Source organism: Dendropsophus ebraccatus, chromosome 1 (genome assembly GCF_027789765.1).
Source record: "Dendropsophus ebraccatus isolate aDenEbr1 chromosome 1, aDenEbr1.pat, whole genome shotgun sequence".
In the NCBI taxonomy this organism is placed as follows: Eukaryota; Metazoa; Chordata; class Amphibia; order Anura; family Hylidae; genus Dendropsophus; species Dendropsophus ebraccatus.
Genome location: NC_091454.1, coordinates 120,666,536 through 120,691,192, shown reverse-complemented (window position 1 = coordinate 120,691,192; position 24,657 = coordinate 120,666,536). Strand labels below are relative to the sequence as shown.

General features: G+C 43.1%; 1 protein-coding gene across 1 annotated transcript in view; it reads left to right on the top strand.

The window, feature by feature from the left end:
- Positions 1-23,721, top strand: part of FAM185A (family with sequence similarity 185 member A) — a 39,920-nt gene extending 16,199 nt beyond the window's left edge. Inside the window, exons 4-8 of the mRNA XM_069956150.1 lie at positions 4,408-4,546; positions 16,069-16,110; positions 19,082-19,177; positions 21,896-22,030; positions 23,390-23,721. Coding sequence (XP_069812251.1) covers positions 4,408-4,546; positions 16,069-16,110; positions 19,082-19,177; positions 21,896-22,030; positions 23,390-23,505 — 528 coding nt within the window. The 3' untranslated portion in view covers positions 23,506-23,721. The remainder of the gene's footprint in view (positions 1-4,407; positions 4,547-16,068; positions 16,111-19,081; positions 19,178-21,895; positions 22,031-23,389) is intronic.
- The last annotated feature ends 936 nt before the right edge of the window (positions 23,722-24,657 follow it).

Sequence of the window (24,657 nt, the reverse complement as noted above, 5' to 3'; positions counted from 1 at the left end):
GGATGTGTAACCAACATAACTAGGCAGCTTATAATTGTAAACACTATGGGAAAGATTTATCAAACATGGTGTAAAGTGAAACTGGCTCAGTTGCCCCTAGCAACCAATCAGATTCCACCTTTCATTCCTCACACACTCTTTGAAAAATGAAAGGTGAAATCTGATTGTAGTTAAGAAAGGGATAATATCAGCTCACCCTTGATCCAAAAGTTCAGGCACCAGCCACCATGAAGCACGAGACCTTGAGTCGGGCCGACTCCCGATACATATATGGAATACAAATAGTTGCTGTCCGGCTCCAAGTAGTATAAAAATCTTTTCTTTATTGTAGCATATTAAAAACTGTACATGACAGTGTCATCAACGGCGTTTATGATACTGTCATGTACAGTTTTTAATATGCTACAATAAAGAAAAGATTTTTATACTACTTGGAGCCGGACAGCAACTATTTGAAATCTGATTGGTTGCTAGGGGCAACTGAGCCAGTTTCACTTTACACCATGTTTGATAAATCTCCCCCCAAAGGATTTCCTTGAAACTGATATACCAGTTATATACCAGAGTATATATACACCATAAGAAGCACCACTAATGATGATAAGAATTAGATTTTTAGTGTACATTTTCTATGGGCAGTATTCAGTGTATATAATCGATACAGGGGTGTAGCTACCATAGAGGCAGGGTAGGCAGTTGCTATGGGGCCCTGCAGCAGGGGGGCCGGGGGGAGAAGATAAGAGCCGTCCTGTGTCCTTCTGCTTAACCCCTTATGTACTGTAGTGTGTAAGTGACCCAATGTTTACTTGCTGCAACACAAAAAAAGGGTTAACAAGCACAGGACAAAGAGATCTCTGCTTCACTGCACTGATAACCCCTGACCTCTGTTCTCTGACCTGTTCAGAGGTCAGGGGTTATCAGTGCAAAGCAGAGATCTCCTTGTCTTCTGAATTTTGGGTCACTTATACACTGCAGTACATAAGGGGTTAAGCAGAAAATAGTCTGCTCCTGCACCTATGTATTAAACCATAAGCTCCTAATGGGCCCTTATAGCTTAAGTACAGTGGACTGACAGAACAAGCAGCCATTGGCTCTCTGCTTTGCCAGTCACTCTTGTGGCTGCAGGCAGGATTCTGGGCCCTATTACACCAAGATGTATCTGACAGATTATCTGACACATTTTTTCAGCCAAAGCCATTTGGATTTGCAAAGAGGAGAAATCTCAGTCTTTCCTTTATGACCTGTACTCTGTTTATAGTCCATGTGTACAGTGCTTTGTGTTGTGTGTAGGGGAGGGGCTTACAGTTTCTTTTGCTATAGGGCCCCGTGAATCCTAGCTACGCCCCTGCATCGATAGAATAGAGCATGAAAGCCTGGCTACATCACTATGGCTGCTACAGTGCCCCATCACGTTTTCCAGCACCCGTTCCGTTTTGGTGATAGCCCAGCAGTAAACCTGCACCAATGGAGCTTACCAGCCAGAAGTGTGCAGAGGCAGGAGTTCCTGGAGATGGATTAGGAACCTGATAGCCTAGAGGAGGAATTGCTGTGTCTATTGTAAGCATGGTAGAATGTGACCATAACTAGTGGTCATAGTGGATGTAACTAGAGATTAACGAGTGTACAGTAATAACAAAGCAAACCACTTAGTTAGCTCTGAAATCCGCTCATCAGCCTGCTGCCTTTTAACTGACTACTGCTAGCGCTGCTCCTCCCCAGGTGGTGGGTAAACCGGGATCCAGTCCTGGGAAACTTCTTTTCTGGGAAACAGCTTTTCCCAGCACCCAGGGAGGAGCGCCACATAGTAGCAGTCAGTTAAAAGGCTGCTCATCTCTAATCATAACCTTTCATTTCTTCAGCGTGTATGGCCTACTTTCTCACCCTTTTTCTTAGGCTCTACGTTTTCCTCCCATGTCCTTCTTTTGGCCCCTATGCCCATCTCATCATCCTTCATATCATCCCTTTTCATCATATTCTTGGGACTAGTGGCTCTATACCAAAATTTATACATTTTAGATTCCCCCACCACAATTTCTCTTTTTTTCCACCCGGGAGCCAACCATAATCTAGCCTTGTCAACAAAACAGAAAGTGTCAGCCTGTTATGAGGCTCAGTGGCCAGAGAAAAACTTGTAAAAAATGCAGAGAAGTGAAATAAAACTTGAGAATGTTTAATATCTTGACAATACATATCTTTCAGATGCAGCTTGATGTGCAAACACTCCATATGGTTGTAATAATGTACTTTGTTTATTCCCATATCTCACATGTGTTCTGTAGCTTCTCCTTACAATGTTCCAAACACACTTGAGTTGTATCTCAAGATTCATTGAGAGACACCAAAGAACATGACACAAGTCCGCAGGCTGTTTGCAGTTTTCTTTTCCAATCTAGATTGCCATAATGATCAGCCTGATCAAAATGAATGCGTCACCGTGTGGTTAACTTGTAAAACTCATGAAAAGTAAAGTTACACGTATGTTCTGGAGAATTAAAGCCTAGATTTCTGCCAAAGGAACTCTGCAATTATGCACAGTTATTAATAGTTTAGCTGTATGACTTAAGCTTAAAAATAATCTCCAGATTGTAGTGAAATTTTCCCACTGGCACATAATCTGGTACAAGGAATTTTTTGGCAGCCAAGATGCATTTAAGTCTTTGGAGAATATATCAGTGGAAAAGTGCATGTGAATTTGTGTATGTGTAAACTGCAGAAAGCCTGTTAATCCCCATAACACTTATTTGTGTATATAATGGTAAAGTAATGTCTGTGTGTATTCAGTATCTGCTGCCTTTCATCCTAGCATATCTCATAATTGATACAGATACGCAGCATTGTGAGTGTAGCCTGGTGTAGGACTGGTGGAAAGAATAGAAATATCTTGCTCTCTTTATGCAATGTGTAAGAAAGGTTATCCCACTCTCACCCACCATATTTTGTCTGAGGACTCAGTATTCATTATATGGACATCACAATTTAAATGTGGGTGTAGAACAGAGTCGATTGAAAAGACTTTACAGTGTTTCTTCAAATAAACACCTAATTCAGGGCATCTTTAGCATCTATTTGTAACATTTAGGGCTGGGCGATATGGCCACAAAATATAATCTCTTGATAAACAGACCATTTCTGTACATGCAGGCGCCTCAGATACTATTCTAATGGTGTTTGAGGCAGCAACTGGATTGCTTCATATAGTAACACCTATTTGAGCAGGCCCAATATGTGCCTCCAAATACTATTCAGGACGCCGAGCTGCATTGTCTCTAGAGTTGCCCCCTGACTTTTACATGCCTCCTAGAGAATGTGCAAGGCAGTGTTGTCTCAGGTCTTTATGACAGAATTTGCCAAATTTGATGTCGTTTGTGCAGAAGCCTGTCTGGGGCAGCAGGGATGCACACACAGAGAATGTAATTCCCTTACTGCAGTTGTTCATGTCTCCTCAACACAAAAAGTATAAGGAAGAAGGGGAGTGCAATTTCTCTTACTAGTTACTGGGAAAACTTCCTGCATAAGTCAGTACAGCCAAGTAGAGCACATGCTCTGGTCCTGCCCGTGCAGGTCCATCCAGCTCCCAGAGCTTTTCATGCTACGTTCCCAACCTCTGTCCCAGTGCACATACCATCCGGCTGCAAAATCATGAAGTGTCTATTGCCCAGATGCCAGGACAGTATATGCCCTTTCGTGCCGTAGGCCTGCACCGGCTCTCCATTCCTCCTTCCTGCCCTCCTCATCATCAGGAATGCCCCTGGGTAGGATCTCTCTTAATCACCACATGTGCATGTGCTTTAACGATCCAGCACATGTGCACTGTTTAGACCAGTGATGAATAGGAAAAATTCTACCCAGGGACGTTCCTAATGAGGAGACGGAATGGAGAAGGCGGTGCAGGCCTAGGCCACACACAATCTATGTCACGCCAATTTGACACAAAGCTGCAAGTTTAAGGGCAGCTTCACACATTGATCTAAATAACTGCAACACAGCATAAAATCTGACCATCAAATCTGCTGTGTTCACTTATTTTGTCTAATCTGCTGCGGATCCTGTCCTGTACATGCCAAGCGGGGAACAAATCCATGACATTCCTCCCCTGTCCGTATCATCCACAGACGTGTATATTCCCCCAGAGGGTGGTATTGGAAAGGGGAATCGTTTAGAGTATTGTTTTTGTTACCCAGATAACCTCTTCAACCCCTTTTTAAACATGTGGTTTACATTTTTGTCCACATTAAAATGCAAATGTATCTTTATATTTTGAAAACTAAAAATATGATTAAAGAATGGGATATATTTCTGTCGTTCTTTTAGGTTTAGGTATTAGGTTTTCTATAAATAATTGATGCTGCTAACAGGCATTCACTGTGTTCTAGTTAAACTGGTAATGTTCCTACATTTGTTTTGCAGACAGTTGACATTGAGAAATTGCTTGGAACATCTATTAATATCTGCACAGAAAATGGTCAGCTGAAAGCCAAGTACCTGTATGCAGAGTCATCGTCTATGTCTTCAGCTGCAGGAGATATTATAGTAGGGAGTGCACATGGTAAGTATTGCAAAAACCAGAAATTAACTGACATCTTTGTAATTTATGCACGCAGCTATGACTGCAACGCAAATACAAACACACAAAAAATAGGATTGTTCACCACAATAGATTAGACACACATGGCACAAAAACTGCAGGGGCGGTTTTCCAAAAAACTGCAGTTTGTGATTCCATCCTAAAGGCCTGTTCACACTGAGCAAAAGTGGGGGAATTTCAAGCCGAGACCGCGCCGTTGACACCGCTTGAAATTCCGCCTATCCCATTGTCTCAATGGGATTTCTCGCACGCCTCTGCTCTCCGCCCTAAGAATTGATGTGTCGACTCTTTGAGCGGAGGCACATGAGAAATACCATAGAAACAATGGGAAAGGCAGAATTTCAAGCAGCGTCCGCGGTGTGGTCACGGCTTGAAATTCCTCTACTTTTGCTCAGTGCGAACAGGCCCTTAGAGTCAAAAAGAACATTTGAAAGTAATTTGGTTATTTGCAAAAATTGATAAAACATTTATATTCTGTGATGGGGAAAAAAACTTTCCAGTGGCAGTGCCCCCTACTGACATCAACATGCCTGTATGTCTTTTCCAACAGGCATGTAACATGTGCACAGGCATGTAATGTACTCCTGGGCGAAGGACATGTAACAGGGTCAGGTGGTGCAACTGTGCTGCCTACATACAGAACACTTACATACTAGAGAAGTGACCAAGTAACTGGTCCAGAATGGAGGAAAGATAAGTTTCCAGAGTTGCCAGTGTAACAGCATTTTCTTGTATCTCTTTCAACCCTTTTGTGGTCCTCCTTTGGCTTTTTATTTCTTTTGTGAGTTGTGAATTTTGTCCCAGTGGAGTCACTGTTATAATCAGATGCAGGCTGAGGTTAAATATAGCTCTGGCAGTGACTTGCTGCAGAAATGAATGCATAAATCCTATCTAACATTTGTTTCACTAAATTAGTTTGCTTTCTTATAATTTTTGCTTTCTTCAAGGTAAAATATGTTCTCGAGATTCCAAAATACCATTTATTGTTAATAAGATGTCCTTGGTCTTTTCCTGTATTATTCATAAACAGAGCAGATCTTTAGTTTTCAAGCAGGGTCACTGCCTTTACTAGTTTTTCAGTTACTGGCAGCAAGCCATCCTTACTTTAACAGCATATAGTCACTTCTACAATGTATACCTACAGAGAGTGCTGGGAACCTATAAGGCATCCAAGCTGAAGTAGGGCGGGTTAAAGATTAAGAAATGTGAGTAGTAGTCGTCATAGTGGGGGGGGGTGGCCATAGTAATGAGAGTAGTAGTATCAGGAGTGGGGGTTAGTAGCCATAGTAATGGGAGTAATAGTTTTAGTTAGGTAGACGTGGTTTGGGGAGGGGCAGGTCACCAGGCCAAATCCTTACCTGTAATATCCAGTTTTCTTCAGTAATGTCCCATGGGCTGCTCAGTGCCTGGCTACTGCCGCTGCTGGTTCAGGTGGGCCGGCAGCAATCTTGTGGGTGCGGGCTGGCGGGCATAGGGCGGCAGTCTTGTGGGTATGGGCGGGCAAAGGGCGGCCGGCAGCAGTCCTGTGGGTGTGGGCGGGCAAAGGGCGGCTGGCGGCAGTCCTGTGGGTGTGGGCGGCCGGCGGCAATCTTATAGGTGTGGGCCGGCACAGGGTGGCCAGCGGCAGTCACTTGGGTGCGGGCATGCGGTCCTGCTCTGACCTGCAGGAAGAGCGGGTCTCCTGAAGAAAATCGTAAATTAAGTTTTCACAAAAAATCATTTCTGACGGTGAGGTGTAGTGCTGAGGGGGCGGCGGGTGGCAAGGTGCAGGGCAGGCAGCGCGGTGAGGTACTGGCGGCCTCTAGCTGCTAAAGCTAGCAGAGCCACTGCTGACCCGCTTCTTACCCATAGCGGGACGAGCTCCCCTCCTGGCCGCACACGGAGGTCCCTGGTCTCTGGAGGAGGCCGTAGGGACAGCTGACTGGGGCAGAGGGGATAGCGCTGCTTTGGGTACTGGAGCTGTACAATGCAGTCCCCTGGGATCACCAGACGGACCATTGGCTTTGCCGGAGGACCGAGTTCTTCTAGAAGAACCAAAAATCAAAGACAAAGTAAAAGTGTGCATTGCGCTCCCCAAAGTAAAATCAAAGTCTTCGTCCCCCCGATCCCGCTGTACAGCTCCAGTAACCGCAGCAACGATGTCACCTTATTCTGTAGTTCCTGCACCACCTCCTTCTTCAGAGACCGAAGGCCTCTGTGTGTGGCCGAGAAGGGAACGTGTGTGCCCGGTTTGAGAGGTGAAATAGGGGTATATCCCGGGTATGTGCCATCCTGCCCCAGTCACCCCCCGCTGCCCGAGCCTGCCCCAGTCACCACCCTCTGCCCCAGCTGTACTATTACACCCCTCATCTGTTCCTGTACTACTACACCCCTCAACTCTACCTGTACTACTACACCCCTCAACTCTACCTGTACTACTACTACACCCCTAAACTGTACCTGCAACCCGGCCCGCTAGGGGGGGCCTGCGAGGGCCCCCCCCTTGCCACTGCACTGCTCCCCCCTTAAATTACTCTTGTGACCGCAAGCATTGATTTGCTTGCGGTCACAAGAGGGTGCTCGTCCGGGCCCCCGGCTGATGCGCGGCTGCCGGGGGTGTCCCGTCCTATCCCCGGCAGCGCGGCGCATCAGTGAGCTGCTTGGGGCCCTGACTTCCGGCACAGGAAGCACACGTCAGAGACGCTTCCTGTGTCAGAAGTCACAGCCCCGGCGTACAGGGAGCTCACTGATGCGCGCGCTGCCGGGGATAGGACAGGACACCCCCGGCAGCCGCGCATCAGCCGGGGACAGCGCCTGAAGAAGAAGAGGATCGCCGGGGGAGCGGGTTGTCAGGTGAGTTTGTGTGTTTGTTTTTAAAATACTGCTTAGCATAGAGGAAAGGGGGGGCATCTATAATGGGGGGAAGAGAAGGGGGGGCATCTATAATGGGGGGAAGAGAAGGGGGGGCATCTATAATGGGGAAGAGAGGCCATCTTCAAGGGGGGGAGAGGGGGTATCTATAAGGGGGGGAGTGGGGGCCATCTATAAGGGGAGGGGGGCATCTATAATGGGGGGGGAGAGGGGGCATCTATAATGGGGGTAGAGGGGGTCATCTATAAGGGGAGGGGGGCATCTATAATGGGGGGGGGAGAGGGGGCATCTATAATGGGGGGGAGAGGGGGCATCTATAATGGGGGTAGAGGGGGTCATCTATAAGGGGAGGGTGCCATCTATAAGGGAAGGGGGGTGCAACATGCAGTGGGGGCCATCTATATATACTATAAGGGGGTCACATAGTCAGGGCTACCCACCAAATGAGGGTGTAAAGGGGACAGTACAGATGTGCAGTGTGTATAGAGATGAGGATGGTGTCAGTGTGAGGAGACTAATATGTCTGTCTGGCAGATTCTGTGGATTCGTGGCTCGGAGAAGTTCTCATAACGGCCCAGGACAGACGGAGAAGATGAAAAGGGAAGAACTCCGATCAGACAAGACGTCCCCTGTGAGTCACCTGATATATCTGCGCTGTAATTTATATGGTGTATACAACCTGTGTGGAGCTGCTTCCACCTCTATATGAGTGGATGAGGTGATAGTGATCTGTGTACAGTGGATCTTATTCGGTAGCAGCGGTGGTGTTAGTCAGTATGTGGCGGTGTTAGTCAGTATGTGGTGGTAATATTTGTTACTTTTTATCCGGTACTGTGTTTTATTGGTCTCAGTATACTGGTTTTGGTCAGTAACAATGTGGTGGTGATGGTAGTGGTTGTGGTGTGGCGTTAATATTTGCCCCTTGTATACTTGTATTATTGGCAATATTGGTCTCAGTATACAGTAACAGTATGGCGGTAATATATATGGTGATAATATTTTCACTTCCTATATGCTGGTGTTATTGTTAATATCTGTCTTGGAGTATATATATATATATATATATATATATATATATATATATATATAATATACATATACACACACACATACACCTACCAGTAGCATCACTTGGTCGTGAAAGGGGGGGGGGGGCAAGTTGACCTCTCGCACCAGGGCCCAGGAGACATTAGCTACGCCCCTGTCCTCATCTGTACCTGTATTACTACTACACCCCTCATCTGTACCTGTACTATTACTACACCCCTCATCTGTACCTGTACTAATACTACACCCCTCATCTGTACCTGTACTTCTACACCCCTTATCCACTATACCTCCACTACTACACCCTAGATAGAGGCACAAAGAAGCTCTCCTATACTATATGGGGGCACAGAGTGGCACATATTTGGAAAAACTACTTTAATGGGACACAGGGTGGGCTTGTTTACTACATGGGGGCATAGGGGGGCACTGTTTAAAGTGGGAATCAATACAGTTATTGTCTCAAACATCATTTAAATAGTATCTGACGCTGCAAGGAAAAAACAAATCATGATTTAAATAGAGAATCATTCAAACTTTTTTTTTAAATTGAGATTTTTTGGCCAGATCGCCCAGCCCTAGTACCAACTGTACTTTCTAATGACACCCTACATTTTGCCATACAAAAAAGGTACATAAACAATTGCTTGTGAAAATGAAGCAAATGAAACCCAGCATTTTTGCAAATTTGGGAGGATGAAGTGTTTTTGCAAAGCTGTTTTGAGGCTAATTTTCTGCATCATGAAGTGTAGTTTTTATCTTTACTATATTTGGGACTTTTTGATCACTTTTTATTCAGTTTTATCTGAGATGTAATGAGATCAAAAAAACGAATTCTGGCATTTAGTATATATTTAATTTTTTTGTTATGATATTGCATAAATAAGTTAAACCAGTTATTTACTAGGTTCACACTACTTTACACTACACTACGACGAGCAAGAAATCGTTCATTTTGATCTTTCAACAAGTTCTCCAATCGTCGTTGGTGGTTCGCAAAAAATTTGCAGATCGCTTCGTGTAAACAGTCTTTCAACGATTTACCCTGTGTGTGAGATGGGCCGAAGCGATCTTAAAACGATCGCAATAACTATTTTTTCAAACGATCTATCGTTCTGTCTAAACGCTGATCGTTATAAAAAACACATCGTTACTTCAAAATTTACATTCAAACACATTGAAGGCAGAATACGGCTGATAGCAGCAAAATGTGATTTCGTAGTCTAGATGGGGCCTTAGGCAAGCATTTGGCAAGCCTGCTCCATACACCCTTTCCTCTGCTTAGCCCGTTAATGTGGGGCAGTCAGGAAGGGGTTAATACATTTTAGGGCTAAGACAAGCGGTAACACATGCTGCTTAATTGCTTGCCATTGCAGTTGTGGCAATACTGTTTAACCCACGACTTGAAATTCTTCTCGGTTTTTGGTTTATTTCTTTCCAAAAAATGTCTGGAACATTTTGCTGAACAGAAATTCTGGTGCTAAACTACTGTAGTAGGTTGGAGGCGCTGTCCAACTAGCTATTCGAGTAAAACAATGGTCCTAAATGAAAACAGACCCCTTCTAAAATGGAACCTGTCAGGTCGATTTCGCCCATTAAACTACTTGTACCGCATAATGACTGTTAAAACAAGCTTCCCTACAGTGCCTTAAAGGAGAAGTCTGGCCTCATCTAACTTCTCACAGGGGGCAGGGGAGAGAATAACAAAGATGCATTGCTTACCTCTCCCCGTGCCCGCGATGCACCACCTGACCAGCCCCAGGACCCCTGCCGGAAGGCATCCCCACCCCCCGAGTTGTAATGACGTCATGACCCCCATCCCAGCTCGGCTCATGGATAGTCCGCTTAGCAGCGATCTGATGCTGAAGAGGCACAGGGAGAGGTGAGTTAGTACCATTTGTTATTTTCCCCCATGCACCTGCATTAAAAAAAAACAAAAAAAAAAAAAAAGAGGCCGGACTTCTCCTTTAGGGTACAAACACACTGGGTGGATCCGCAGCGGATTTCTCGCTGCAAATTCACAGCAGGATCTGCTGCTGATCTGTGCCCTGTACACTTTATGGGCAGACAAACTGCTGAGTATGTCAGCAGCCCGCCCCATTAACCCCCCGCCACCAGCGTGTACACATCACCTTCTCCATGCTCCGGTTTGCTTCAGGGGTTCCCGGCACATCCCGCTCGGACAATCAGTGCGCTTCCCGGCCGCAGCACACTGCTTGGCTGAGCGGGGCGTGAAGACGCCGGGAGCTCTGAAGCAAGCCGGAGTGGGGAGCAGGTGAAGTATACGCTCCAGCGGCGTGGGTTAACGGGGCGGGTTGCTGCGGATTTGCAGCAAGAAAATCTGCTGTGGATACGTCCAGTGTGTTTGTACCCTTAAAGGGGAACTCCAGGTAGAGGTTAAAAAAAATGAAACTTCTGCTGAAACTTCTGCAGAAGCATAACGCATTACTTACCTATCTATCCCAGTTTTGAAACCGTTTTGGAATAAAAAAAAATACTTATATCCACTGGCAATCATGGTGCACAAAAGCTTTTTCTTTTAACAAAGTAATTTACTAATCTGTAGAACTTTGTGAAACCAGTGTGACCATGTGACCTGAAGTGCTTTGCAGTCTGGCCCTTAGGAACTCCTTAGGTTACATAACTCTTGTCAACTTTCTTCCCACATTGACAAGTATAGAAAGCAGCCCCTCACACAGAGCTCCAGAGATCTCACTAATTCACAGCGCTATGGGATCTCATGTCCCAGAATTTCCTCTTCAGTCGTCATCACCAACGTATCCTTATTATTCACTTGTGCTTTGTATACTTCCTTCATGCACTTCTATAAGCCTGTATATGTAAAGGAAGAAAATAGAGTACTACATACAAATTTATACTTCTGAGAGAGGTACTTATATACATTTCTGTGTAATATTTCTCACCTTCTCACTCTACATATAGAGGCTTATGAAAATGTAAAATGTAAATAGAAATAAACAAAGGTATAAGAGCACCTGATAAGAAAGCCAGCAAAGGTAGTATAGTGCTCAAAGCATATTTTTAGTATACCATCATATTGCTGGACGTTTCGGTCAACATGACCTTTATCAACAAGGTATACAAGTTGTATGTAAAGTGGGGGACACCACCACTGACATCAGTGTAAGATATCTCAGAAACAGATTTTTTAATCGGTTGCTACGGATGAAAAATATATTTTTGTACTAATGAAAAACACAAAATAATTTTGTGGGGGATAACCCATTTAAGTCACTGTAAATATCACTTAGGAAATCCATGATTAGAAAATGTTGGTAATAATCCACTCATCAAGTAAACTTAGACATTAATAGCATCATTAAAGCAATTACTAAAGTCATTGCTAAGCTGGGAGTAGATTTGTGTTTTCCCTCAACACGACTGGGACACAAATAGAAGAGCGTCCAGTTCAAACAAATAGTTTTAGCATGATGTCATCTGTGGGATGTGAGTTATTGCTGAAAAGACCCGTTTACAGCCTTTAGTTTCCCTCTGTGGTGGATAAACAACTTGAATAAAAACAAACAAAACGTAAATGTGGTTTGGTCATTCGTGTTGTAATTATTTGATGACTAATAAGTGTAAAGGCCCTATAACACAGAGCGATTATCGGCCATATTTGGACAATATCGGCTGTTGTGGCCAATAATCGTCCTATGTAATAGAACACAACGATCAGCTGGCATGAACAATGTCGGCTGATCGTTGTAGTCGTTTGTCTTTCAACATGTTGAAAGACAAAAGACTCATATAGCAGCGATCTTCTGCCGTTGCTCTTTGGAATAGGAGCGTCGGCAGCAGACTACTGCTATATGCTATGGGCTGTCTGGACGATCAAGCGATCACCCGGGCAGCCCCCCGCCGCCCCCGTCTTTCACTCGCTTGCTGCTGCCGCATGTAGTAGCGGCAACAGTGAGCGGGGAACGAGGAGCAAATGAGCGCTGACAGCACTCGTTTGCTCCTCACAGTCACCCCGTGCAATAGGGGCTTACGTTTTTTTGTTACCTACAGGCGTTGTAGAGGGCAGACAAAAGATAGACATGTAATATATTACTCCATTTCATACTGCTGTGTTTTTAAAGTAAGGTTGTGTGCACACTATGGAATCTGCACGGATAAGTTCCACTGATTTGCGCCAGTATGCCTAGGCTTGAAATTCCGCCTAGGCCTTATTCTATGCTTCGCCATCCGTGGAATTGACATGTCAATTCTGTGCACAGGAACACTCATGCGATCTGCTGGAAGTTGTCCACACAGATTCCGTAGTGTGCATATACCCTATAAGTTAACTCAGACTTTGTCTTATAGGCCTTATTCACACGTCCGTAGTGCAGCCTGCGACCGCAGACTGCACTATGAATGTGCATCAGCAGTGCTCTGTAGTGTATATTGAAGTGATCCATGCCACAAAGTCAGGTCTGCACTAGGACCTGTGTTTTTTTTTTTTTTTTTTGGTAACACAGACAGGCATGTGAAAGGGCCCATTGAAATCTATTGGACTCATTGTCATACTATACTGTCACACACACAGTGCCACTAACAGCCAGCCATCCCCTGCTGCTGTATATTCTAATAAGAACTTACACTACTCAGGGGTGGTGGAGGTCTGTAACAACAGCACTGTGTATGCAGCAACGCTGGCTTGGTGCAAACGAGTTTTGTGCATGTTCTGGAAACAAAGCTGTTGCCCTCAGTAACCCATCAGTTATTGAAGTGACCAGCTCTAATAGTTATGTGCACTAGTGGTTTTCATACATGATGCCCAGATTGCTTCTATCTATTCAGTTTGCATCCTGAATTCCATGACACATCTTTATAAACCTTTTCCTCCCACGGACACCTCCTACCCCACATCCAGCAGTGAGGGGATTTTTCTCTGCTGCTTTTTTTCTAATCAGACCAAAACTTAAAGAGGCCGTGGAATTTTCTGATCAAACAGTTCCTTAGGGGAGAGAGTGGGGAGCTGGACAACTTTAGTGCTATCGAGTTATGCAGCTGTTTCCAGTCAGCAGCTGTGCAGTCTTTATGTAATAGTAGAAAAAGGACGGTGTGGTCAACTTAACCAGCAAAAACGAGCTTTTGAGGAAAGTGCAAGTACACTGCCCTCCTCAAAAGACCTTGTTTACACAGTGCAGTTTTCGTGCAGTTTTTCGTGTATTCTTTTTCATTTAGTATTTACAGTGTCCACTTTGAAACATGTGCAGATTGCTCCAGAACTGCACCTTGAATAACTTGCATTTCGGCTAGCACTCTCTTTCAGTCAGACATATAGCTGCCAGACCCAGGTGGTTTAAAAAAAAAAAAAAAACATTCTCCACATTCAATTATTGTACAGTATGCTAAAACACAGGGCAACATTTCTAATTATGGAATATTCATTGCACCCTGTTTCAGGTGTGCAATTAATATTCCATAATAAGTATTTTGTTGTTCTAATTGCACCCAATAGAGTGCGCAGACATACTACTATTACTAGGGCAACATTTCTAGTCAGTGGATGACCTTCAGATGAGTATGGCTGTGCCACACTGCCGTTGCAACACCTCCATGCTTACTTGATGGAGGACGAAAGGTTGCTTCTTCACGACAATAGTGTTCTTGCGTATGAATTAATAGAGTAACATAATTTTTTTTCACTGTTTCCTTTTGAATTGTCGACTGACTTAACAAGGCCTAAAACATTGACTAGGTTGATGCTTTACCTATGACATCTCTGCTTCTGTACGATCTGGACTCTACAACTTGACCTTACAGACTTGAATTTGCTGTAGACTTTCCTCCCTCATGTCTTCATAGATTGCACAAAGAAAACATGAAAGACATATATAGTTAAAGGGAACCAATCACCCAGAAAATCAATGTAAAGACAAGGATATGTGCTGATAGATCACCCAGCACACTTCCCAAATATGCCCCTGTAACCTCTGTGCCCCCCTCAATTAGACAGTAATCTTACTTTGTTCAGGTCACGCGCTGTATGTAAATTTTTGCTAAGTAGTCCTGGTGGGCGTATGTAGTCACGGTCCGGGGGCGTATCTAGTCACGGTCCGGGGGCGTATGTAGTCACCGTCTGGGGCTGTAATCACGCCCAGAGGGGCGTGATTCGGAGGCTTGCGGTCCAGTGACGTCATCCGGCGGCTTGCGTTCCGCGTCGCGGCCGCGCCGACGTGTTCGGGAACCCGCGCATGCGCAGTACAGCGGGAGACGACGCTGACGTACTGCGCATGCGCGGGTTCCCGAACACGTCGGCGCGGCCGCGACGCGGAACGCAAGCCGCCGGATGACGTCACTGGACCGCAAGCCTCCGAATCACGCCCCTCTGGCCGTGATTACAGCCCCAGACCGTGACTACTTACGCCCCCGGACCGTGACTACATACGCCCCCGGACCGTGACTACATACGCCCACCAGGACTACATACGCCCACCAGGACTACTTAGCAAAAATTTACATACAGCGCGTGACCTGAACAAAGTAAGATTACTGTCTAATTGAGGGGGGCACAGAGGTTACAGGGGTATATTTGGAAAGTGTGCTGGGTGATCTATCAGCACATATCCTTGTCTTTACATTGATTTTCTGGGTGATTGGTTCCCTTTAAAGCACTGGTTTATTCAATCCAGAAGTTTAGCAACATTTTCATCCTTTCAAGCCTTGGAAAAGATCCTGTGAGAGGATTGAAAGCTCACTATAACTTTTGATGCACTGCGTGAATTGAAGTTGAATAACCCACTGTTATCCTTTTGGAGTGCTGCAATCTTCCTGGTATGTGTGAATTCGATGTCTGTGCACTGTCTGCTTATAAGACTCTATGCAGGCTGGTGGCGTTCTCAAGGATTCACATATTCAAAACCAAACTGTCTTTATTTGCCTAAACCAGAATATATGTGCCGTCTGTATAAGCAGGATTAATGGAAAGGTGGTGTGATTGTACAGCTTTAGTAGCGCACACTGGAACTGCCTTGCACTGGAATGAGACATATGGGACAGACATACACTAAAATCCATTTCCTATTGTAACCCCAAACAATCTCTTTTCATTCTTTCCTGCTATATTCTCCTGAGACATTTAATCGTCCATTCTATGACTTTTCCATTATTTTTCCATTTTTGTAACCCTTCACTTGGCATATAACTTATGTCTTGTGAAAAATAGATAAAGTATTTTCATCCAGTTCTCCTGACTCTTTTATTCCCCTTAGTGTGATAATAACTCTGGTGGGAGGGCGGACTTCAGGAAGGATGACTAATTTCTGTTCCTCAAAAATCCGCTTGGCAGCATATAAATGCTTTGGCTATAATCTGCACAGTTCACTTTAGATGTCATTTTAGCATTGGTTCTGTAGTGTTTTGTCTACTAGATCTGTATACAGAGGATTGTGTTTACTGATGAATGTGAATAGTGACGCCATTATTTAGTCAGTCATTGTAGCTAGGAATCTGGCACTTCTGGGGACAACATACCATGTGTGTATATATACCTGTTAATATTTTTGCTGTCCTTACCTGATGCATTTGGCATCCTGATAAGATTCTGCTGAATAATTTGCTTTATTTTCTTATAGGCGATACGAAACTCCATACAGCAGAAGGAAATATTACAGTAGGTATGCATTCTTGCCTGCACATTTCATTGAGAAGTTTCTAGTAATATAACTAAAAAACACCAAAAAAGTAGCAAAAGTGAGGGAAAAGTGTGAAAATACAAATAAAAAAAATAGAACTGTTATTTGAGACATTAAAGCGACTCTGTACCCACAATCAGCCCCCCCCAAACCACTTTTACCTTCAGATAGCTGCTTTTAATCCAAGATCTGTCCCGGAGTCTGTTCGGCAGGTGATGCACTTATTGTCCTAAAAACAACTTTTAAACTTGCAGCCCTGTGTCAAATTGGCGTAGCCTAGAGTATCTGTGCATTAGGCTCCACCGTCTCCCCATCCCTCATCCCCACCCTCTTCACGATTAGGAATGCTCCAAGCAGGTTTCTCCTAATCATCACCTGTGTGAACACTGCACGTGTTGAATTGATAAGGCACCTGTGCAGTGTTCAGACAAGTGATGAATAGTAGATGTTCTGCTCAGGGGCATTCCTAATGGTGAAAAGGGTGGGGAGGAGGGACGGAAAGGCGGTGCAAGCCTAGGGCACAGACACTCTAGGCCACAGCCGTTTGGCACAGAGCTGCAAGTTTAAAAGTTGTTTTTAAGGACAATAACTGCATCGCCTGTCTAACAGACCCCAGGACAGATCTTGGATTAAAAGCAGCTATCCAAAGGTATAAGCGGTTTGAGGGTGTCGGATTGTGGGTACAGAGTCGCTTTAATTAAAAAATATAATAGACATGAACCATTTCTCATGTATTTTATGTCTATTTTAATGGGGTTTTTTCCCCCAATTTTTTTCCCTTGTGCTGCTTTTTTAATGTTTGTTATGCGTCAGTAGCACTTTTAAGGATTACCCCTTTTGATAATAGAACTAAAAGTTTTTCAGCCACTGCCTGTACAATAAGATCTGGATTACACTGTCTTTTATTTTTTTTGTAGCATTAGTGATTGATTTAACTATGGAGTGTCGGCTGCAGGTTGCTAGATTACCATTCTTGATGTAACCCTAGACAACGCAGTTTCTGTTATACTATGATATACGGAAAGAAAGACTGGTTAAAGTGCGTCTACTCTAGATCTTGTACATATTAAAATATTGTCTGTATACCATAGAAAAATTTAATTGTAAACTTCCCTATACACAGACATGCCAAAAGTTGTTGGGGTCTGGATGTCACTATCATTTAATGGTATTTTTTGCAAATACTTTTGTTAAGCGAGTTTGATACATCTGTTGATTATCCATTACTGTCAATATGACATACTTTAAAATGACCAACATGAGCAAGTTGGGTATATCAATATATGCCGCCTTGGGATACAGGATATACCATCTACTGTTTAAAACTATTCATTTTATACCTCTGGTTACTGCTTATATACTTACCCATTTACATTTGTAATTATAGATCATAAAATATCAATGACATCTTATCCAGATCATACTGGACATACCTGTTAGTTCCCCTGCTGTGTACTAATAGGTCTCTGCATATCACCTCCTGCTATCTGGTATTGGTTTTGAGCCAGGGTGGCAGCACGGAATAGTCTGTTTTTTTTAACCACCCCCTATTACGTCAGCGAGAGAGGTTGTACAACTATCAGATTCTGAGTTTTCCCTTCATTACATTACTTGCTACCTTCTACCTTTTGAATAAGCCACAAAACGTGTTGATTGGTAAAACATGTTAAGGAGGGCCAAGTTTGCATTCACATACCGCAGCGGCCAGAGCATGTGTGGTTGTCAGTCAATAACAATATTCTACATCTCTGATATCTCTTTAGCCATATGCTCTTATACTTTAAACAGGCCAACAAGTAATGTCTGTTGACTTGTCATTACTACCAGGGTTACAGACAAACTAGGATCAGTTCAGACACGTGTAAGGCAGGACTTTTTCCCATGACCTGCTGTGTGGGACTACTGTTTGATATATGGACCATATGGCTTTCGTTATAAAAAATATGCAAGATCCTCTGGTTTACTGACCATGTCCGCTATCTTTTAACTTAAACATCACATAGTTACTTTATCATTGCTGCTGACTTGGGTTGCACTTAGATATAACTTCCTTTTTCAACAATTTAGTTGACTTTGAAAGCTAAGTTTATATTTTCATTGTCAGTGTGCAGCGTCATGTCTCTTATCTCCTACTTTGTATTACAAGGGAAGTCTGTCTACAGTGTCATGAAAAGTTTCAGCACCACGTGTTAAAACATCTCAATTATTATTTTTTTTTTTTTTAATGATGTTTGTGCAGTTTAATGTCATATTTTTCAGACTCTAAAACACACTTTTTAGCAAGAAAATGTCTAAAATGCTAAAAAGCTTGCATCTTAGGCCCTATTCACTCGTCCATATTTTTGGACGAGAAGGACCAATACACTTCAATGGCCCCATTCACACATCCGTACATGTGTATGGGGCCGTGATCCTTGCTGCAAAAAACAAAGGACAGGTCCTAATGTGGAACACCCATCTTCATTGCAGTGGTCAATGAATTGCGGAGCACTAAGGAGGTACATCTATAGTGCGGTCCACAATTTTCATGATGGGCACTGATCAGTGAGATCAGTGCCCAGCTGTAGAGGAATCTGCCAACAAAGTGCATCACCCCCAGATTCCTACATGTAAAAACCACATAGTAACTTGTCCAGAATTGAGTGGAAGGCAGGGCTGTGGAGTCGGTAAGCCGCAGCTCCGACTCCAACTCCGACTCCTGAATTTTATCATGACCAACTCCGACTCCACAGCCCCGGTGGAAGGTGCTGTAGGAACTTGAGCTAGGTCACAGTCATCTGTGATTCTGTTCCTCATTTTTTTCTATTTACTCTGACAGTTTTGCAATTCTAAATATGTAGATTAGCTATATACCTTTGCAGAATAGTAGTTTCGGTAGTGCAGTATTATGTTGTCACATTGAATAGTGCTCCTACAAGTGTTAAAATATGTTTTGCCTTACCATGTTTTGCAGACTCCTCAGATGGTTGTTTAATGGCCTCTACAAATCAAGGCACAATAGATGTTTATGTCAGTCAAGCTGATAAGGTATACCTGAAAACTGACAAAGGTGAGCAGGTTTATTCATTAGCTGTAACATTTACTACGGCAGTAGACATTCCTAATAAACAGAGCAACGTTCTATGTCAATATGTTGCAGATTGCGGCTGCCAGCTATGCATCCCCCCATGTAATAGTGACGTGCAGCTAACAGCTGGTGAAAGAATAAACAAAATCATGATGATCCTTACCTGTCCACACTCTGCTTCACTATGCTGCTCTTTACACAGACAGAGTGAGCAGGGATAGTGAAGCAGATTGAGAGGTGATTAACAGCTATAGTCACTCACTCTGCTTGACTGTGATGTGACTGCAGAGCTCTTCAGTTTTCACAGGCTGCTTCAGTTGGTATGTCTTTTATAATACCAATATGCATTAGAATTAACTTTAGGAAAGGCTCCGTGTCAGGACCTGGGCTTCTGAAGGCCTGCAGTTTTTGACACGGCCACTGGTGGTAGCAGAGGGACTGTCACCCTTTACACACTTTCTTCCAGAGACAGCACCGCTCTGGTCTCCAGTTTGGGTAGGATTTTGTAACTCAGTTCCATTGAAGTGAAAGGCGCTTAATTGCTGGAACTGGAGACAAGAATGCTGCTGTCTCTGGAAGAAAGCGGCCATGATTATGTAGAAAATTCAACAAGTCCTTATGATGGACTCTCCTTAAGGAGAATTAGTACCACTTTGACCCACGTCAATAGGCCTCTCACTAGCCAACCAAACACCCTGCTCTGCACTGAAGAGGGGCAACAATGCCGGAACTGCTATTTGCAGATGGGAAGTCTTTTCTTTTAGAGAGATTGTTTGACTTGATGTAAAATCCCCAATGTTCTAGGACTCCTAGAGTGAGACACTGACTGAGTTATCTCTTTGCTCAAGACATGTGAGAGCTATTTTGCATATCCTTTCTTCCCAGAATTTCCAGTGGAGCAGGAATGGCCTTTTGGTCTTAACACGTCTTTATAACTGACTTTTTAAGGAAAATTTGTACCCCTTGGACCCATGTCGATAGGCTCCTCACTAGCCAGCCAACACCCTGCTGTGCACTGGAGAAGGATAACAACCCCCAAAAAGCTGTCTGCAAATGGGAAGTCTTTTTGTTTGGAAAGATAGTTTGGCTTGGCATAAAATCCCCAGTCAATGTTCTAAGACTCCTTGATAGGCAAAGAGATGTCCCTTTAGGGTACAAACACACACGGCTTATATGCTGCGTATTTACTGCTGCGATACGCAGCAGATACGCAGCAGATTGGATCTAAATAACTGAACACAGTATCAAATCTGCTGCGTATCTGCTGTGTGTGTTTGTACCCTTAAGTCAAGTCAGTTCCCAGCGGGGCAACAATGGCCTGTCTCCACACGTCTTTGTGATGGACTTTCCTTAAGGAGAATTAGTATCCCTTGGACTCACTTTAATAATAGGCTCATTTCAGGGGTTGGAACCAGAGCTAGGCTGTTTCTATTACTTTTCAGGCTAATGACAGGACAGCACCTCCACTTGTCACAATGCTGGAGAAAGTGTACTAAATTGAACAGGCTGGCACTGTGCTGGGAGATCATTTACAGTACTATACATTACTATAGATGGCATGTTGGGAAGAAGGGAGTCATTGATGCTCTGGATTTGCAAGCTGCAGTCTGAGCAGAAAGCAACATGGCAACAGTAGGACAGCAAGGCAAGGGTTAACTTATATTAGCAGCTCTGATTCAAGCAGTGAGGATTACAGCAAGAAGGACATTAAATTACGAAACAGCCCTGGTCTAAGGGGCCATTTTACACAGCCCTAATTTCCAAATAAGTGAGCGCAAGGGCTGTATGGACATCATTAGTGATGTCCGTGCAGCCCTTGCTTTGGTGTAAAGTAATAAAGCTATTAATTACCTGATCAGGTTTACGTTTCCTTTAGCCTTGTATGTTGGATTCCCTGGTCACCGCAGCTGCAGCTCTCATTCTTGGTCCAGTTTCTGAAGTGACAGGCGGCTTAGCCAATCACTGGCGAAGATGGGACAGCATTGTTTTGTCACTTCAGACGAGACCAAGGGTGACAGCTGCAGCAGCGGTGACTGGAATCCCACGGGCAAGGCTGGAGAACACTAGGGGAGCCTGGACAGGTCAGTATTAGTGTTATCATTTTATACACTGTCATCAGCTGTTGGCCGTGCTACCTATTACACGTAGCAATGCACGGTCGGCGGCCAATGATTTTTCAACATGTTGAAAGACAATGATCATTTTTTTTTGGCTGATCGTTGTCTTTTTTACTCAGAGCAATAATCGGGCGAATTGAGCAGATTATCATTCTGTGTAATAGGGCCTTACATGGTGAAATATTGCTGATAAGGGAGGTACGCAAGGGAAAGTTGGCCAGAGATAAGAGGGAAGCCTTGTTTTACCTGTAGATACAGTATTATTTGTCTGGAAGATGCAGACAGACTCTGCTTGCATTTACACCTTCCTAGACTCTCTCCTTCATATAGCACTACCTAAGCCCTGCTACAGATCTTGGTGTCCCTGTTACTAGAGACTTATCCTAACTACAGGCAGTGGATAGAAAATTTAGTTGAAGTGAGACTGGTGGCTTAAATTATTAGATGAGCACAAGTTATATGACATGTTAGTGTCCATTAAAGTTTAGAAACTGAAGCTATGTAATGATGGTCAAAGAGAACAGTGAGTGAACAGTAAAGCACTTCTAACTTGATATTAATAAATTTTTATTGTCATTCTTAGGAAGTATTAATTTAAAAATACCTGCAAACCTTCAGGCTCAGTTACAGCTTACAGGAGCTACTGTCAATGTTAATCCAGATGTGCCGTTACAGGATATTGAAAATACCTGCAGAGAAGGGCAGACCATCCTAAAAGGTGAGTTTTGAGTACAGCATATTATTTTCCCTTTCTTTTGAATTGTTAAAAGTCTAAATCACCTACCTTTTATAAATAAAACATACAAGAGTAATAAACTAAGTAAACATATTATATGTCGTAACGTGCACAATCGTCCGCACTATTAAAATAAAACCGGTATATTACCGCACGGTGAACGGCATGAACAAAAAGCTGTAAAAAAATGCCAGGATTGCTGTTTTTTTTTTTTTTAATTACATTTTGTATGTAAAAAAATGTAATTAAAAGTGATCCAATACATCCAATCTAAACAAATATGGTAAAAAAACAAGAGATCGTGGTACAAAAGATTGCACAGCCCATACAGCCCCATAGGTGAAAAAATAAATGCGCTATAGGATTATTACAATAGGGCCATTTTAAATATCCCCATTTGCAAAAAAAAATGTACTGTTAATAACAGTAAAACATTAGAAAAGCTATGTTAACATGCACATCGCTGTATTCAGACTGACCTATAGAATAAAGATAAAATGTCAGTTTTACCGTAAAGTGCATTACGTAAACACAGAACCCCCCAAACTTTGCGTAATTGCATTATTTGTCCCAAAATTACCCCATAAATGATATTTTGGGGGGTTCAGTCATTAATTTTATGGTAGATTAAAAGGCTGCATTACAAAGTCCACCTGTTCCTGAAAAAAAAAAAAAAAAAAGACCTCACATGGCCCTGTGGATGGAAAAATAAAAGCGTTATAGCTAGAGATGAGCGAACCGGGTTTGGGTTCGAGTCCATCCGAACCCAACCATTCGGCATTTGATTAGCGGGGGCTGCTGAAGTTGAATAACGCTCTAAGGTTGTCTGGAAAACATGGATACAGCCAATGACTATATCCATGTTTTCCACATAGCCTTAGGGCTTTATCCAACTTCAGCAGCCACCGCTAATCAAATGCCGAACGTTCGGGTTCGGATGGACTCGAGCATGCTCGAGGTTTGCTCATCTCTAGTTATAGCTCTTAGAAGGCAAGGAGGAAAAAATTAAAATGCAAAAATGTAAATTGTCCTGGTCCTTAAGGTCATATTGTGCTCTGTCCTTAAGGGGTTAAGTAAAACGATACAGATTGGGCAATGTTGACCTGAAGAATACAGATATTGTCTTTTTAATGCGCATATATTACACACACACATATACACACACACACACACACATATATATTGAGCTTGAAATGCCATCCACTTTATAGGTTAGTATCAGAAAACATGTATTATGGGATTCTGGTTGAATTTAAAGTCTTGTAGATTTGACCCTCGCATTACGAATGTGATGTACACCATTCTGCAAAATAAAATAAATCTGTTTGGTGCTATTTCCAGCAACTATGAATTTGGTGAGTGAAACCCAGAGGTGGATTGTAGCCGAAGCCCAGAGAGGCACCATATATCTGAAGCTCCAGGATTGGCTGCAGTCTCTAAAACTAAACACAACCTGACATCTCTGGAGAAACTGGACGGTCTTCCACTCCCTGACTGGATTGGTCAGGTGAACTTTTTTTTACCACTACAGTTTGCATTGAGCAGAGTTTCAAAAACTCAAAAAACATTCAAGTGTTTCTTCTGGAGGGTATGGAAAGCACATAGTTTTGATTACTATAGTCTCGACAGTGTGTAGACCGGATAGAAAGCTTCATAGCACTGCAGGCCTGAAATCCAAGGAAATATAAAAAATTGCCTCCTTTGTCTGGTGTACGGTGCCTTTTCCTTCTACATGGACATGTTTTCCATGTTGAAATTATTCTATACAATGCTGGAGTGGGGGTGGAAGTTTCTTCAGGATTATTGTAAGGTAACACAATCAATAAGGGGGAAATCTAGGGATATGACTGTTGTATTGGTGTAGATAATAAATTGCCTTTGCAAGTCAATCAGTTTACATCTTTTTAAAACAACCTACATCAGTGTTTTCTTGAGTTTAAGGGGGTTGTCCGATATTTGAAAGAAGGCCACTCTTGTTCATGGAGATATGTCTGGTTTTGCAGATCACTCAAGTAACTATCAAGCACTACCCACATTGCTGCTGTTTCTGGGCCTGAAAGCAAACTTTCTTCTGATAGTGGACAGCTCACACTTTCCAGGTCATTATATGTGAAATCAGTAATACATGTGCCTTTTGGGAGGTCACCGGAATACTAGGTGCCGCTTAGATTGATCAGTGCTAGTTTAACAGTCTAACTGATATGAATGTAGATTTTATATCCTATTAAATACATTCTGAGGGTGCCTTCACACGTATCGTATCGCTGCTTATTTATCACTGCGTTATCATCGCGTGTTTGGTGCGATTTTTACATGCGAGTTTTGATTTTCACATGATTTTCATGTGAAAATCAAAACTCGCATGTAAAAATCGCACCAAACACGCAGCGATAAATACGCAGCGTTAAATACACAGCGATACGGTACGTGTGAAGCTGCCCTGAAGTTATATTAATGTTTTATAAATAGATTTAATGCACTCTAGTTTTATTTAAGGATGTGCATCCCAATTATCTCAAAACTATTAAAGGGCTGTCCAGGATTAGGGCCTGTTCACACTGAGCAAATTCTGCAGAATTCCTCAGTATCAATTCTTTGAGCAGAGAAAG